Below are 17,495 nucleotides of genomic sequence, written 5' to 3'. Positions count from 1 at the left end.
TTACTCTTCACATTAGTTAATCCTCTGTAAAATCTTGTTACAATTTTAAAAAAAAAAAAAAATCCCATTTCATTTCATGGTAATAAGACAACCCATACATCTGTCAGCACAGTAAAATAATCAAGTCTTTTGTGTCTTTAAAAGCAATATCCGCAAGCAGATATTGTATATGGCTCCACAGTGAGTGCTGTAGCAGTGGATTATTTCCCAAGAGAAGAGTTGAGCTCCTTTGATAAATTACTGCTGGAGAGGTCAGAGATCAATTCAAACAAAGATGTTCCATTCTTGCATTTAATGAAGTTGTAAACAGACCACACACACAAACTCCACGCTGCTTAAATGCATCTTCCTTTCATCGAATATGCCGTCCAACTTGAAGCCTTGCACCTGAAGCCAAAATCCATTATTTTCTTTTTGGCTTATGATTTTGGGATACATAATCCAGCCACCAGTGACCACTACAACCATCTGTTTGTTGGAGTGACTTTATGCAAACTTCCAGAGTAAACAGACATCACTGGTAGAGAGGTCTCTTATAAAAGCAGCCAACCAGTGACATCACCAATATTTAAAAAAAAAAAAAAAAGTTGTGACCTTTCAATAAAATAAATTCCCAAGTCTTGTAATCATAAATTTCACATGATTTTTAAGTCACGATGCCAGTTTTGAGAGCTTGATTTCCTCGCAGGATTGCTTTGTATTCTTCCTGATCGCACAGGAAATCAGTCAGGACAGTCCAAAAAGGCAGGAATTCCTACAGGTTACAAACCCTCCTTAAATGTAAAAAAAAAAAACCAAACAAACCCAAAAGCAAAATGCCAGAGCTTGTTACTTCATTTAATATGAAAAAAAAACCCCGCTGGTCAGCGTCAGCCTAGTTTGGACTGGTTTATTCCAGAGGGAGGTGGAACCCGTTGCTCCTCCATCCTGTTGGATTGGGAACGCAGGATGAGACTGAAAAAATCCTCATCAGGAACAGTCGATGCTTTAGTTGTAGGTGGTGGAGCAGCACACCTCTGGTCATTCAGTCTGGAACCCTAAAACACAATCGAGAGTTAAATTATACCAACTGAAGTGTTTAGTGATGCTTTGCACGTATCAGAATTGATTAAGCCCTGATTATACTTTAATAGGCATAAAGCAGAAACTGGTAAGTGAGGAAACTCATTTCCAGGGTAGTGGTGCAGTATGGAAACTGATAAAAATTAGAAATGAGTGGCCTAATATTTTCTATTCTGAGGTCCAGTAGATTGTTTTCCTTGTGGACGGACTCTGATCGGCTCTTCACTGCTCTATGAGGGGGATCCTGCAGTATATGAGCGGAGCTTACGTCCGCCTTTATGGCTCCTTTCCCACCCCCCAGCTAGAATATAGCATGCATAAAAATATAAGATGTTACTAAACAACATCATCAGCTTAAATTGACGACTCCTGCCAACGTCACTCTCAGTAAATCCTGTTACTCGATCGTTATATAGAAACACATCAAGGCAGTAATGTTGAAACAGTGTCTGTTAACTTTAATCTCAATGGTCAACATGACATAAAAGCTGCTTGTGCAGAATATCAGCTCAAATCTAATCAGAAACACTAATAAGGTTTTAAAAGCTTTCTCTCCTGAAAGTTACACTTTTACCACCATCATGTCTCTCTCCTATAAGGTGACTGTGGTGCAGTGCTAGGTTAGGTTCTGTGTAACACCAGTGCAACATAGACCATGACTAGAAACTATACCACAGTACTGTAAACTGCCCATTGTAGCCTGCATCTAGTCTAGTATAAACATTGAATAACAAAGTTGTTACCATTTCATTTGTTGCCAGATTTGTAACCACATAACTTTAAGCACGGTGCTTGCTGATTTTACCTCAGGATAATGAGGATGTGCAGAAAGAGCCCTTTGTCATCTCCAAGGCTACAGCTGGGAGGCCTGCCACGCCACAGCCCATGAAAATTCTCACTTGACTGCATTAAACTGCCTATCACACCTAGACATTAATTCACTTTTCAAATACCCAACTTGGTTGGACAGTACATACTTTTGTCTTGGATATTTTGTGGAATGAACTGGGTAATATGGTGCCAATTAAGAAGGACTGCCCTGCACTTTCAATGAAATGGCAATGCCTTGTTTAACCTGGAGCACAGTCAGCATGAGAAGACAGTGTACAGCAGGCTTTGAGGTCTCTTGTTTAGTATGAATAATCCTGAATTATCCAACCATGTTCAAATTATCGAAGCTACTTCCTGGGACCTAAATTCATGGACCCAGAATCTAAGTGTTATCAAATGGAAAACTTTAAGGGCAGAGATTCTTAATAAGAGTTATGTACAAGGCAGGACGTGATGCAATGAATTTTCTTTACCTGGCATTTGACTAACATGTCGAAGAAGACATCATCCCCCTCGGGCTGCTCAGAACTGGCCTCGAGACGACCGTACAGGGAGGGTGTGCGAGTAGTATTTGCAGTGGGGACTGGGACTAGGAAGAAAACCAGAAACCCTTTACCTGATATTATGGGGAGTAATGAAAGGATAAAAATGGGCTTTTCCTTGCATTCTTTACCTTGTGACTGGACTTGATCTGTGTTGGAGGTGGAGGGTGTACAAGGCGGGTTGGAGGTGCTGACACGTAAGCCAGGAAAAGGGGTCATGCTGACTCGTTGGTCGTCCAGACGGCGGGCTTGGGAGCTGGCCAGCAGCTCCAGGAAATGACCAGGATCCTGGTATAGTCGTTCGCGCTCTGAAACAGCTACAAACAGACATAATGTGTGTGAGTAACCAATGGAAGTGAGTTAACTGTTAGTTGGGCAATTAGCAACATTTAATCCTGACTTTGTACACGTCAAAAGAGGGCAGTATCTTAAAGCAATCCTCCACCCAAAATGAAGTGTGCTGCTTCAAATAGTCCTCGGAGGTTTGAAAGCTGGCTGAAAAGAATTTGCCCTTCATAGAGACTGCTGGGTGTGATAAGCTGGGACTCATGGCCGTTACAGACGAGCGCAATGATAACAAAAAGGCTCATAAACACCACTGTGCTCACTGAAGGATAAAACCACAAATATAGCTTTTTGGGTGGAGAATCACTTAAGGTCATCTCTGCCATGAGGAAAAGCAACATTCAACATGTAAAAGGATAATTCTGTGACATTCACACCACAATACGCCAGCACTGCGAGTGTCTTCTCTGTAGCTCACTCGTATATTACCTGGCACCTTTTTAGATATGGTGTGAACATCAGTAAGGACACAAGACTGACTCACATTTCTTTTCAGCTACAGGTGGGACGGAGAAGGGAGAGGGATGGGCAGGGAGATGGCTGTTGCCATCCAGTGTACACCTTTGCTCGTCCATTCTGTTGCCCTGGAAACGAGAGAGGACGTCGAAAAAGCTGTCCTCGCCGATAGTGTCCCGAGTTTCTGGCTACAAAAACATTAAAAATCTATAAATAAATAATGAAGCAGGTTTAATAACAACAAAACGCTGCAGATAACGGAGGTACTCAGAACAGCTTAAACAAACAAAACAGTAAAGCTAAAACAATTTGTTAATTTGACCTTTGACAGAAAATTAAATCATTTTAATAAAGATGCCATTTGTGTTCTGGGAGATTTTGATGAACACTTTCTCTATTTTCCAAAATTTTAGAGGTAAAACTGACTAAAAGGTAAATGTGGGAATACAAGAGATTAACATTTACACTCTGGCGGAGAGTGGATGTTTGCTGATACTTATGCATCAGTATACTATAAACAGCTATGAATACAACAAGATATGATAAGTATCCTGAGTGGTTTTCGGCTTCCTTTGTTAACACAGCCTTTCTTCATCTGGTGCACACAGTTTGTTACACTAACTGTGATGCAGTTGAATATACAACAGATTCTCTGAACACTGCGCTACTTCCGGATGCTCTCTTGTCACAAGGAGTAACCACAGCAGGTAGCTCTACATGTTTGAGTTAGCAGAGGTTTATACCGGATGCTCTTCCCGATGAATCTATCCAATGCAATTTGGGTGTATAATAATTCAATGATGAATAATAAAAATAATAATTATAATAATAATTATTAATATAATTAGGAAAATAAATGGTAAACAAGTGGCACTTTTTTCCCCCTTACAGATGATTTAAAAATACTCTGCAATAGATGAGGTGGCACATCTAATCTGGTGAGGGTCCTGTACTACAAAGTGAGTTCAACATACTTATTATATCTTTGAATCAGAATAAGTAGTTACATAAAGCTGGTTATAAACTCATCAACTTAGCCCAGGGTTTCCCAGAAAGAGTGCTGCTAGCAGCAGAGTGCTGCTGCTAGCAGCACTCTTTCTGACCAATCACAACTTGGGATAATTGTACTAGCAGCAGAGTGGATGATTTTTACAAAGAAAGCCCCTTTTTTGTGTAGCAATTTTTCTTATGATTGTTTCTTGTTTTTGTTTATTCATATTAATTTTTTTTTTCATAATAACACATCAACATACTCCAAGACAGCTGCAGGCACATAGAGGACAAAAGCTTAGATTCACTAGTTTACAGTTTATTACTACAAGTGTTACATTTTTCTACAAATTCACTTAAATCTGAAACAGCCTGTATTCTAACAGACAAACGGTTTCCCTTTAAGCAAGTACTTGGAAGCAGTAGGAAGAAAAACAACAACGGGCATAAGACAGAAACTATGACTCCATGCTGCTACACCGAAACTTCCTCCCACAGCATTAACACTTTTGTGGAAAGGCATCTGTGTCAGGTTGTGTCACAGGCTACATGCTCACTTTTAACTTTTAGGCTGAATCATCACTGACCAGAAGCTCAGCGATGATTCCAAGAATGTTTTGAGTGGGTTACGTTTTTCTGCCTGCTTTAACTTACACATACCTTCTGAGGCACTGGTGCTTCCAGCTCAGGCTCCGTGTCCTTGGTGCAGGTTTTGCGCTGGTCTTCCGGAGAGGATTTGTCATCCTTCTGCCTTTTGCTTTTTGTCCAGGGGAAGGGGAAAAGCTTACTGGAAGCCTTGACTGAGTTGTTTTTTGAAGACCCAGAGAACGCATCTTCCCCCCAGCCCTGTATATATAAAAGCACACAGAACATACGACTTTCTTACTGACAGACTTACAAGATCAGTCTATTTTTTTTAACCTACCACAGGCTGGGTGAACAGAGCAGAAAGTACCATTCTTTGCAGAGCATTTTTCATGTAAAATTAACTCTTTTTGTATTTAATGTGTTTTCATTGTCAGAACAGCTGTTTTTTGTTACTCTGTTCCACTTTGTCTCCTAAAAATAGTGAAAATAGTCAAACTAATAAAACTAAAAATTTGGCTAGCCTAATTTAAAGCTCAGGAGTTTGGACCATTTCATTTGTTATGGCCAGTTTTGAAATAAGACTGAGCACAGTTAGTTTTACGTACTGGGTGTGCCGGCAAATCTCCCCTTTGACTTTTGGGGGAATTTTGACTGAAATCCAAGTTATCTTCTTTACTTCTGTTCAAGGATGCATACTTGGTCCCTGAAACAAAACAAAAAAAATTAGCCAGTGTGGCCACATTTCTGGAAAAACAATGATTCAGTGAAGCATCACAGCATAAAGCTACAGGACACAAGCAAATGGATTTCTGAATCTTAACAGCATGGGTTTGGTGTTAAAGAGGACTCGACTCTTGTTCATGCGCATTACACACATGCAGAAGTGTAAAAATAAACTGGTTAACAAAGTCCAGATTTACCTGGTATGCTGGGGAAACCCTGGTAGCCTTCTGTCAGAGCAGAGCTATTTGCATTGGTGTTGCCGAAGAGGTAGGGATGAAAGTTTGGGTTGGACTTGAGGCCTACAGCCAACCGTAGGTCTGACAAGTTCATCCTGGCAGTGGCCTCGCTACTTTTATCTCCGGTCTGCACCAATGACAACATTACAGTTTACTGTGAGCATATGATATATTTCTATTTCTACATCTGGCTTTACAAATACATATACAATTATTTCCTGTTGTTCCCTACTCAACCAGCAGATGGAGGTGTGGCCCGATAAAGCTACTGACTAGACTCCTAAAAGAGCAGGAAAACTGTAAACAGTCACCTCTTTGGCAATTTCTAGATGTTTCTCAGCAAACTGCATGGCTTGCTCATGATTCCCCAGGGCTGTGTGGGCATTTCCTAGACTCCAGTAAGCTCTTCCTTCACCGACGCTGCAGCAAGACAGAACAGTCTGAGTAACTTCATGTGAAATTATGCAATAACGGGTAGTCATACATCAAATTATCACACACTGCAATTACAACAGCTGAGACTAAAATTAGGTCATGTGTATTTCACAACAATAGTGGGTATTTAACATTTCCACGCACAATTTGCTAAAATCTATACATATTAATGACAGCTAGTTTAAAAACAAAAACAAAAAACATTCAAGATTTATTCAGCACCGCCTATGTTAAACCCTTTTACAAGACTAAAAAGAAAACCATCCCCTCCCTCAAAAAAATAGAACAAAAAAAAACAAAAAAAAAACAACAACACACAAAACAAAACATTTCTACATTATAAAATAACCATTGTTCCCAAATATCCTGCAGAGCCTTTATATAAAGCTCATCTATAAGCACTTAACCAATTACAACATGAAATGACTGTAAATGCTGCTCCTTGGGACTTTTTGCTTTTGGATGTTTGTTTTAACACCACAGCGGCCACCCACATGTTAAGTGCACAATCTGATTACACTTCTGAGGACAGTTTGGCAGCAAAGCTGACAACAACAAAAGGCTTTCAGTGGTATACCGGTCGCTAAGATCCTGAGCAATGACCAGATGTTTGAGGTGGTAATCAATAGCTCTCTCATAGTCCTGCAGTAGCGTGTAGGTGTTTCCCAGACTATAACAGGCCTGAGCCTCCACAGCTCTGTCCTTCAAAAGCCTGGCCAGCTGCAGAGTCCTCCTGAGGGTGAAAGAGAAGAGGAGGAAGGTCAAACAATGTCTAGGGCGGGTGCAGGACAATGATTGTTATCTGCTCTTTTCTGTTCTCCTTGTTCTCATTTTCTAAGGACATCCATGTCAAGGAAGTGCTGGAATGACAGACTGACAAGTTACAACATTTGACAGTGTTCCTGTAAGCAAGTCATTAAAAAAATACTATGCTGCTCATAAAAACTAGGGAGGAAGTGCAGCCAAAAAAACTCCTCCTAAGCTGCTGGGATGAACTCATCCTCCAGTGTAAATCACTTAGGTTTAATCTGATTCTTGTTCTCTAACTCGTTTATAGCTGTCTGTTCATGTGTAAAAGGTTTTAACGTAGCATTTATGGTACAAAGAGGAGAACAAAGAGAAGCCCTAAAAGTAAAAACTGTGCTTTCAGCAGACTTTTCTTTCTGTCATGCCACAAATGAAGTGAGAAAGATGATGAGCCTCACTTGTAATGACCGGCCGCCACGTCAAACTGTTTGAGGAATATGTGTGCATTGCCAAGGTTGCAGTGGGCCCTCCTCTCAGCAGACCTATCCCCAAACTCCTTAGCAACGAGAAGGCGCTATCGAATAAAAAGAGTGCATGTTACTCTTATCTTATTAAAGAATGAGTTAAGCATCATAACAATACTGGCCAAGCTCCTAAACAAGCATCAAAGAGCGTTGTGAGTACTTCGGCACCTACCTTTTCATGTGCAGCTACTGCGTTTTCAAAGTCTCCTAGCAGATAGTAAGTGTTTCCAAGGTTCCCGTAGGTACGACCCTGGGCCGCTCGATCGCCCAGCTCCGTCACCAGGTGCAGGTTTGCTCTTTGTTCACAATAACAAGAAGATGCTCACTTATAATTGAAAACTGTGGCAGAAACACATGGCTGTTGTCTTAGGTTTTCTGGGTGATTCTGTGATGACTGAGTGAGATTTGACAAAAAGACACTTTTCCTTTTGTTTTTCTAGTCGTCAACAAGAAACTGATCAGTCTGGGCCGGCCACTGGACGGACAGACGAAGATTTGCTTCGACTTGGGTTTAATGCCAATCGGAGCTTGTCTGCTACTTCTTTTTTTTTTTTTTAAACTCTTGACGGACCATCTTATGACCTACATCTTGAGAGCACAACCACCCAACAACTTAAGAAGTAACTTTAGCAACAGTTTATTTTTTGTGTGCGTTTTTTTTTCATTTGAATGGATCAGTGGAAGATTACATACCATTTTTTCTACAAATCGTCTTTGTCTACATGTGCATGGTGGTCATTGCATAATGAAATAACAGCAAACAATTAATAATGACAATTTTGATTAGAGCTGCATGGGACACAACGGTTTCTTTGTCACTCCAAACGGTTCAGTTATATAAAAATCGCCTGCCGCTGATGCAAAGACATTGATGTTAGTCAGTGAAATGTGAGGCAATGGAAATGATTATTAAACAACTTTATTACAAACACCATACACCACCCTAGCACCTCAGAGCTGTCTTAAGCTCTATATCTAATCCATTCTGGCGAGCTCATTTTTTAAACAACTTCCAACCGTGGCACAGTTCAGCGTCTTAGTCATATCTCATCGGGACCTTTGCAGTAAACAAAGCAAAATCAATGCTTAGAGATAAACAGTGATGCCAACTCACTCGTAGTACTGCGCAGCTTTCCTCAGGGCTATCCTTGCCTCCTCTGAAAACTCTCCTGGCTCTGCTCCACTCCAGCAGATGCTCTTGCCCTTGGCGTGGTAAACGTTTCCGAAATTATACAGCGCTCGAGCCTGCCCGACCTACAACACGCACAACAGATTTTCACAGACGGAAACCAGAGTGACCCGCGTTGTAATTACATACTTAAAATACACAGACACCAGACTTTGGTGCTTGCATGCAGCCTGCAGAACTATTCTAGATGCTGGTACACAGAGTCAATGCAGTCGTCACGTGTGCTCGAAGTGTTCTGTGGCTCCACAGCACGTTACGAGGTACAGTTGTAACAAATTTGGATCCATTTATGCTAATCAAAGTATATGATCATTTTAGTCACAGACTAAAATGTTTATTGACAAAACAGTGAAAATAATTTAATCTTATGTTGCTAAAATAAAAAACAGCTGGGGGATGCTCCGCTTGTGTTGAAATAATAAATGAAACATCACCCACCTTATCATATATGGCTCTCGTGATTTCCAAATGTCTTTGGCAGCAAACCACTGCTTCGTCATACCGTCCTAAAAGCTTTAATGTGTTTCCAAGGTTACCGCTGGCTTTGGCCTCTCCAACTTCATCTCCAATTGTTCTGGGATTGTAATGAAGATTTAAAAAAAAAAAAAGCATTAGGAAATAATTAGATTGGAATATCAGTGTATTCCTTATGTGTATTAGATGGAAAACACAAGAGGCAAGAAAGTAATTTGCAGCTGCAAGCAGTAATACGCTGGAGTCTAGTTTAGCAGTTTAATCAAGGAGGGGAGATATAGTGATTAAAAAAAAAAAAGTTGTAGCACTTAATCCTGAATGTATTGTTAGACTATACGTGTGTGTGTGTAGGCTGACCAAGGTCAAAACAGTTGAACTCAAAAGACATTTGGATGATTTGTTTAACAACCATATTTTAAAAATGTTCACCTGGTGAGTGTGAGGTCATGCCGATGGTATTCCAGAGCTTTATTATACTCTTGAAGGTGAAAGTAGGCATTTCCCAGCTGGCTGTAGATGGCACTGAGGATCTGGAGGTCCTCTGTTCCAACCTGGATGGCAGACTCAAAGAAGGACACACCCGCTCGGTAGTCCCCGGTCTTACAGAGCCGCTCACCTTCCAGAGCCAGGTCCAGACATGATGACTCCATCCTGCAGGGAGGCGGGACCAGGCGAGAAATCACAGTGTGTTTAATCACAAGGCTGAAATACCTTACTAAATCAGAAGAATGACAAATCAGTTATAATTCTTCCCTACACCCTTACTCATGCTAAGCCACAAAACTACAACTCAATACTCTGTCACATCTAGATAAGTCCACAGTCCCGAACATAAGTGTGGACACACTCATCCATTCAAATGTACGGTACAGATTGTTTTTTTCTTCCAAATTACTTAAACTGATTACTCTTGACTAGGTTTTGATTAACCAATCGATTTCCTAGCACATTAGAAAAAAATATTCATGTATTCAAAAATGATGTAAAAGAGCAGAAAATTATCATTTAAGAGAATCTGCTGCCAGCGAGAGATGGCAAAAATTCCATTTTGGTTGTTTGAATTATTCAACAGATCACATTTAGCAAAAACCTTTCTGAAGTGACTTAACAACAAATTTACAAATTGTTCAAGCAAAATCTGAAACAACCACTTTTTAAATTGCACGAATGTCCTTTGCTACAAAGAAATAAGCTAAAGTGCCACCGCAGAGAGATCATCTGTGTTTTGAAACGGGGCCAAATAACCTGGAGGTTAGATCACTCAACTAACACATGAACTCATCTCACTGGCTCACTGTGGAGATCCCTTTTTAACAGTCAAATTACCACACAACACAAGAAAGAGAAACTCCAAATGAGAAGCAGAAAAAAAAACCCTCCAGAATGTGAAACCAGACCCAACAACTATAATTCCAAAATAGGACCAAGCATTTCCTGTCCAACTCCTAAACTGCCACATTTACCCTGAAATGACAACGTGTACTTTACATTTAACCATGACATTAGCTAAACTAATCTCACATTTTTGCACTCTCAATCATCTTTTACTTTTTTCAGCTTCAAAACTGTCAGTGAAACAAAACCAAGAGGGGAAAAAATCTGTCATGAGCAAATCCATAATAAATTTGTAAAACAAATCCAGTCATGCACGGCTGCAACAGATTCCCAACTACAGCATTAACATGACTTGACTTGTTGATTGATACTAAATTTGGAGGAACAGCAATATTGCTCTGCATTAAAACAAAGCGGTTTACTTTTATGAACTGGGTTAAAATTTGTGTGCCTGCCACAGGAAAAGCACACACATGCAGGCATTTCTTCTTAATCAGAACAATCACAGGTTTATAATTACCCTTGCACACTTGTGACCCCATCCCCCAAAGAGACCATACCAGTTATCCCCCGCCCCCTCAACCCTCGGAGGAAATGAAACCACATTCTGCAGTGTTGTCTGCAATACTATTTGGTTTGTTAGGTTGCTCCATTCAGGAATTAACAAGTAATTTATGAATGGCAAAATGTGGTTTCATAGGATTCATTAAAATAAATAAATAAACAAACTAATATATCTTCATCTGTGATGTGCTGCATTTACTTTCTAAACTTAGACATTTCCTCTTCTGAATGTTCCAGGCTACTTGAGCACGCTTTGGTTACAAGAATAGAAGTATTTAATCTCAGCTAGAGGGCAGAGATGTTCTTTCAAAAGGTTAAAAGTAATGGAAATAAACTAAACCTTTTCTTACTAAAGCACTAATGCATTAAAAAAAAGGATGTCTTTATTGTTTAGAATATGTTGAAGACTTTAAATTCCACAAAAACAGTAACTATAAGCTGTTGAGACGTATGTGTACAATGTAGGACCTCAGAGCACCACAGTGTTTCCTGTATATTAACATGCTTTCTGACATGTAACTGGACATTTTGTTGCTCCCGGTCAAAGACAAGTGACAATCCAACACCCTGGCTCACATACCTGTCGCCTCTTCCCCTTCTGATGCACTCGAGACAAGTTGACACGACAGACATTTCAAGCTTCTCAATGACTCTCAGGAGCAAACCCAGCTCGTTCAGCACTGCACCCTTTATCTTCTCTACCTTCGCGTGCATACACATAACGCACACAGCTACGGTGTCTCAATTTCAAAGAAATAAAGAAAACCCCCACGGATAGGCCGCCTTCCCTGCGTGCGCCCCGCTAACTCGTAGCAGCAAAACAAAGGACTTAATCCTCTCAGCGTTCACGTCGACCTTGATGGCCAGGTGAAAGGCTGGGAGACCTTTTGTTTAGGTGAAGACGGATTAACAGCAGGCTGTTACGGAGCTGATATGATTTAAGTTAGAGCAGTCCGCGAGGCTGGCATGTTCAAATGATTGTTATATTTCTCACTTAGCCATTGGTAACCTGCACATCTAATCCACCTGATGGTATGTGTCACTTCCAATTAGGCCAGACCTGCGACGTAATTCTAGTCACTTTAAGTGGCTCTAGTGAACCCTAAGGCTATTTGCTTGACTCCACATGAAATAATCATTCTGCAGCATGCAGTCTGGATGTACACACATTCTACTTTCTACACATTCTTACTATTAACATATAAAAATGTTTTACCTGGACAATAGTGTTCATTTTAATAAGACACGTCATCTTTCATTAGAATGACTCTCTGTGATTTCTTTTGGCAAATCCCACAGTGGACAGCATAGAGATGTATTAGGTACAGAAAGCCAAAAATAAATTCACACCCCTTCACAATCCCTGAACCAAAGCTTCTCGTATCTCAGCTGTTTCGGATCTGAAGAAATCCACTTGTCTGAATTAAGAAGGCTGGACCAAAGTGCCCTCTGGGGTGGACATTTCCTCATCCTTGTCCACGATCACTAGAGCAAGCCATGTGACTTTAAAGCCACCACCTCAGCTGACCAAACGCCAGGTCAATTGTTATACAAAGAGGTGAACGTTGGTGCACGTAGAAATGTATTAGACAAGAAAATGCATTAGTAAAATTCTCCTAATTAGCTATGAGTTACTTATGTAGGAATAATAATATAGAAATTGTACATCTTCCTGCTACTTCCCATTTATGACTATGACTTCAAAGTAAAAGAAAATCCCCATTATCAGGTTGTCTTATTTACCTGCATGCTAGCTGTTGCTGAACACACAGAATGCAATTCATTCAAAGGAAAATATGCCAGTAGCAAACCGGTTTGACTGGGCTTGTGCATGCAGCTCAATTATGCCTCTACCCTACGCTGTTTCCCAAAATATATGTCATATACTATACAGTTACACAAACATGAGAGTCAGAGTCAACAACATGACAGCACAGCTTTGTAATCAGGTTCATTTTCTCACAACTGTTTTGGTCCTGCCATGAAATATTTACACCGTGGCTCAGGAGGACCTCCTGTAGTCCATCCAGAATCTGTCATCAGCTGGCCAATCAGGTCTCAGGTTACTGACACTGACACAAACTTAGCAGATAAACTAATGATAAATACAAATGTGAGTGATTCTTTCCTTAATTATTATTATTATTATTATTATTATTATTATTATTATTATTATTATTATTATTATTAGTAGTAGTAGTAGTAGTAGTAGTAGTAGTAGTAGTAGTAGTAGTATTATTGTTACTACTATTGTGGAAAAAAGTAATGCATTTAATTAGCTGTAACTTCAATTTGAGGTAATTGTGCAATTCAGTATGGAAGCTCTTACGCATGTCAGCATTCAGATTTTCAGCTCTTATCACTCCACGCCAAATAATGTGGATTATTCCATCACTCTTCAGTCGTGTTCTTCTAATCTCTCTGATTTTATATTCAGAGAGAACGGCACAAAAGCATGGCACAGTTTAAGTAAACGCAAACACACAGCCTACCTGAGGCGCACATGGAGTAAATGCTCTCTGTCGTATGCACATTGCAGAGCAAAGCTGCCAAACATGACAGTCAGCCAAGCAGTCCTATACGGAGCCACAGACTGAACCACATTATGTATTCCTGTCAACTCCTCAGCTCAAGGTGAACCAAGCTTTTTTTGTTTTGTTTTGAAGAAAAAGCTGGGAACTAACTGACACGAAATATACATGCAACCGATTCATGGAGAACGCCCGCATGCTGCTATGCATGGGTTCAGCTGTCGCACTATCTCTGTCCCACCTCTTATCTGGAAACCAGAGCTGAGGTGCAAGAGAAAACACTCACTGTCATGCACACACGTAAAGAAAAAAAAACAAAAACAAAAACCAACTCACAAGCAAAAACTAACACAATCAATCAAGGGTGTTTGACGAGACACAGATGGGAAGACAATTGAATCAGCAGAGCTTTATAATTTAATTATTTTCATTGCTGCACATGCTGCCAGGAGTTCTGTGGAAGCTGTCAGTTCACGTACTTGTTCAAAGCAATAGCAATCTCTCCTCAAGTTGCAATATGTGGTAAATAAACAGAATACACAGACACGGTCTCGAAGGGGAAGAGCTTGCATTGGGTACCCCTGCTCTGTGGCATGCTCTTTGATTTTCATGCTTTAAAAAAATGACTGGGGATTTGTCATGAACAGTGCACACAATGCAATCGGCACGCTACTGCGTTCAAAATGATGTTCACCTACTCAGTGTCAATCGTATGCCAAGAAAAATCCTTTCACATTCAAAACAATGAGAAAGTGCTCATGTTCCTCATGCCCAGTTCCCAAGACCGTGTCCAAACAGAAACTCGAAACTCAACTACTAGTTTCACACCTCCTGTCTTTCTGATCATGCTGCCGTTGATGCTCTCTTTCTTGATTTTTGACCTATTTTGCACATACCTCAGCACTGAGCTGTACTAGGCTTGTTTGCCTCCCCGTTGGCCTGAATGGATCCACTTATCCTATGACCTCATTCACTGACTGAACTGTTTTCAGAGAAGGCACTCCAGCTGACTGCACCATTTTCCTTTTTTTCCCCTCTTTTTTTGGGTGAAAGCATCATCATGCGCTCGAAAGTTTTGACAGTGTTGCAGTGCACACGGATCCCAAAGGGAAAGCAGTTTCCGATGCAGGGAACATGACGTCTGCCAACAAACGAGAGCAAACTTAAAAGTCGGTTCTGCGTCGCACTTTTAGCAATACCTGTCAAACTGAGATTTTACTTTTTAAAGCTTAAAAGAAGAGGGGGTGAAAAAAAAAAAAAGCCATCAGATTTTCTTGAGAGTAGAATGAAGAAAGAAAAAAAAAAATCAGCTGACTGGAAAACATTCAAGATCAAGCACTAACATGTGCAATGTTCCATTACAGTAAATGACAATCAGGAGGAAGTGTGGCACAGTAAAACCAAAACTGATCACAATGAGCAGCCAAATAAGTCCAGTTTTCTTTCACTTTCCGCCCAGTTTGGCCTAAATCTAGATCTCATTTGTCAAACGCTGCTTTAAATATGAATTTTTATAATTCTGAAGAATTATAAGAGCAATGTGCAGTCCTGCAGCAGCTCCATAGCCTCCACAGCTCTCTGCTGAAGATCCAGTGATAAATATTTTTTAAACATCCTAAAAAAAAAGAAGAAAAAAAAAACCCCCAGGCCACTGCTTTTAATTTCACATAATACAAAAAAAGCTGACACAACAAATCCTCCTCATTTTGCTGCATTTTGCACAGAAAGTGTGGACAACTACAAACGAAAGCACCACCCCACCGCTGCTCTTTGGATGCCTCTTACTCACCCATGCATTAAAAAAGAAAAAGAAAAAAAAAGAGAGCTCAAAGTGACATCCAAAAATAATTTCCATAGAAATACGCCCAGCCAATCTCTCTCCAATTAAGTGATGCTCTCTGAAGTGCTAACAGCTTCTTTCTTTCTTTTTCCCCTGAAGAAAGCTCACCAGAAACCATCATTAGAGACTTAAACCCAGCCCTACATGGGAAAATGGGTCGCAGCCTATTTAAATAGCAAACTGAGCTTCAACATCATAACTGCTGCCTGCCCTGTAATTACTGTTTATGTTAAACTAGTTGAGTGGGTTTCACCATGTAGCCAAAGTTGTAGCAATACACTACTTAAAAAACAAAACAAAACTTATTTTTGTTGTGTTTTTTTGTGCTAAGATTTAACACCTAAAGCTACCACTTGTTTGGTCCGTGTACTGGCTCACGCTACATTTCTTCCCTAAACTCATGACACAGACTTGGTCATGTTTAGGAAATTCTGTATTAGAAAGCTGGAAATGAGTCAGTTAAACATGAGCAAGCCCTCACATGCCCCCTGTCTGACTGAACGGCAGACGGTGTCACTTGTTGTAGAAGCTATTGTGACATAGTTAATACAGTCCAAACGTATGAAGGTCTCACGGAGAATAAAGCTACCTTAAATGTGTAAACGACTGTTTCTAGAAATTAACCACAACGACCAAACGACACCAAAACTTCCCAGATGTTTCTTTCACCTACCTCAAAGTGAAGTCCGCGAATACACCACAAACATGGCTCCAGCTCGGTAAAGAAAATAGTAAAGTCAAGTCAAAAATCTTCCAAAGTGTTTGTTTGTTTTGCACCCGGTTGTTTACAGTAGCGTTACTACTCACTCGTCCATCTGGGAGGAAGATGACTCTGGTGTCTCGGGAAGCACAAGTCGAAGCCACTCCTCGAGCTCAAAATCTGACTCCAATTAGGATTCCACGGTTGCTGCCTTCAAGTGTCATGGGAAATATTTGGCAATGGTGCTGTAACCTGACCAATCACGTCGTTAAAAAGTTCTTGAGGTGACGTTTGCAGGAGGGCGGTTGTAAACCTCCACTGTCAACTATCCGTCGTTGAAAGTCAGTGATTGTTAATAAACCAGGCTATTCGCGTACTGGCGAATAGCCTCAATTAATACAGCGTGCCTAGCTTTGAAGGTCTCTCCCGCCCCCTGCCGCACGGCGCTATTCTTTGCGACTTATTTTCAAAACAAGCAAATTACGGCAGATGTCTTGTGTAGTCCGGTAAAAATATTTAAAAGTAGGGTGGCAAAGTGTAGCAGTTTGTTTAAATCACTTTGACTAAATGGGAATTACGACAAACTCGCAAAGCAACGTTTAGGATTTCAAAATAAAAGTATGTCCCTTACTGATGGTTGTAGTCGTAGTCTTCACCCAGGCATGTAGCTGTCATTAGTGCTATGCAATACTGCAAATTTAGTGCCGTAAAAATTACTTACTGACCAAGTAAATAGAGGGCCAATTTAGTCAATACTGATATTTTAAACCTGTAAAGGCAGCTTTTAGCGGCGAGAGCAATGTGTCATGATCATCATTAGTTTGCAAATTCTGAAGACATTTTAAAAACCACTAAATCACTGTGATTTTATTTTTTTATTTTTTTTATTTTTTTAACTTTACACAATCAAAACACACCTCTCAGCTTTTACTGTATTTTTGAAACTGTTGGAGACCTGGAATGTAAATGTGCTTGCCTCTTTGGGTCAACTTCCGTTGTTTAAATGGGCCATAGGGCAAATAAAATAGAGGTGACAGGCAGTCAACACAAAAAAGATTCAGACATTTTTCTAATGCACATGTGCACGAGGTATATATTTTTTCATTTATAAACAATAATTTATTTAACACAATTCAGTGTTACAGGACTGAAACAAAATATCGTTCCTACTATCGAGCTAGTATCAATCTGACACCAGTACTAGCATTGGACTGACCCGGCCACCTCTAGTTGTCATTCACTGTCTCTCCCAAGTTTCATTTCTTCTCTAAACTGCCCAAATAAATGCCTCAAAACATTTTAGCTACTTGTGCTCACTAATTCTGCCAATGAATACTTTTAATTGATGATTTAAAACAGCTATTTGATGGTTAGATTGTCCCA

At 40.2% G+C, this 17,495-nt stretch overlaps 1 protein-coding gene across 1 annotated transcript; it reads right to left on the bottom strand.

The window, feature by feature from the left end:
- Window positions 1–4: 4 nt before the first annotated feature.
- LOC102789161 (G protein-signaling modulator 2-like) lies at window positions 5–16,289 on the bottom strand. Its single transcript, XM_006803992.3, has 16 exons — window positions 16,220–16,289; window positions 16,086–16,127; window positions 9,572–9,793; window positions 9,107–9,242; window positions 8,594–8,733; window positions 7,652–7,775; window positions 7,414–7,529; window positions 6,786–6,941; window positions 6,085–6,193; window positions 5,735–5,900; window positions 5,420–5,517; window positions 4,887–5,072; window positions 3,265–3,424; window positions 2,567–2,752; window positions 2,367–2,482; window positions 5–1,037 (listed from the first exon to the last, which is right to left on the bottom strand). Exons 1-16 carry the CDS (start codon window positions 16,225–16,227, stop codon window positions 870–872), a joined length of 2,133 nt encoding a protein of 710 aa, XP_006804055.3. The 5' UTR covers window positions 16,228–16,289; the 3' UTR covers window positions 5–869.
- Window positions 16,290–17,495: the final 1,206 nt, after the last annotated feature.

This window comes from Neolamprologus brichardi, chromosome 17 (genome assembly GCF_056152115.1).
Source record: "Neolamprologus brichardi isolate AB-2024 chromosome 17, ASM5615211v1, whole genome shotgun sequence".
Classification (NCBI taxonomy): Eukaryota; Metazoa; Chordata; class Actinopteri; order Cichliformes; family Cichlidae; genus Neolamprologus; species Neolamprologus brichardi.
Note: the sequence above shows the minus strand (reverse complement) of the source record. Positions and strands in the feature narration are given on the sequence as shown.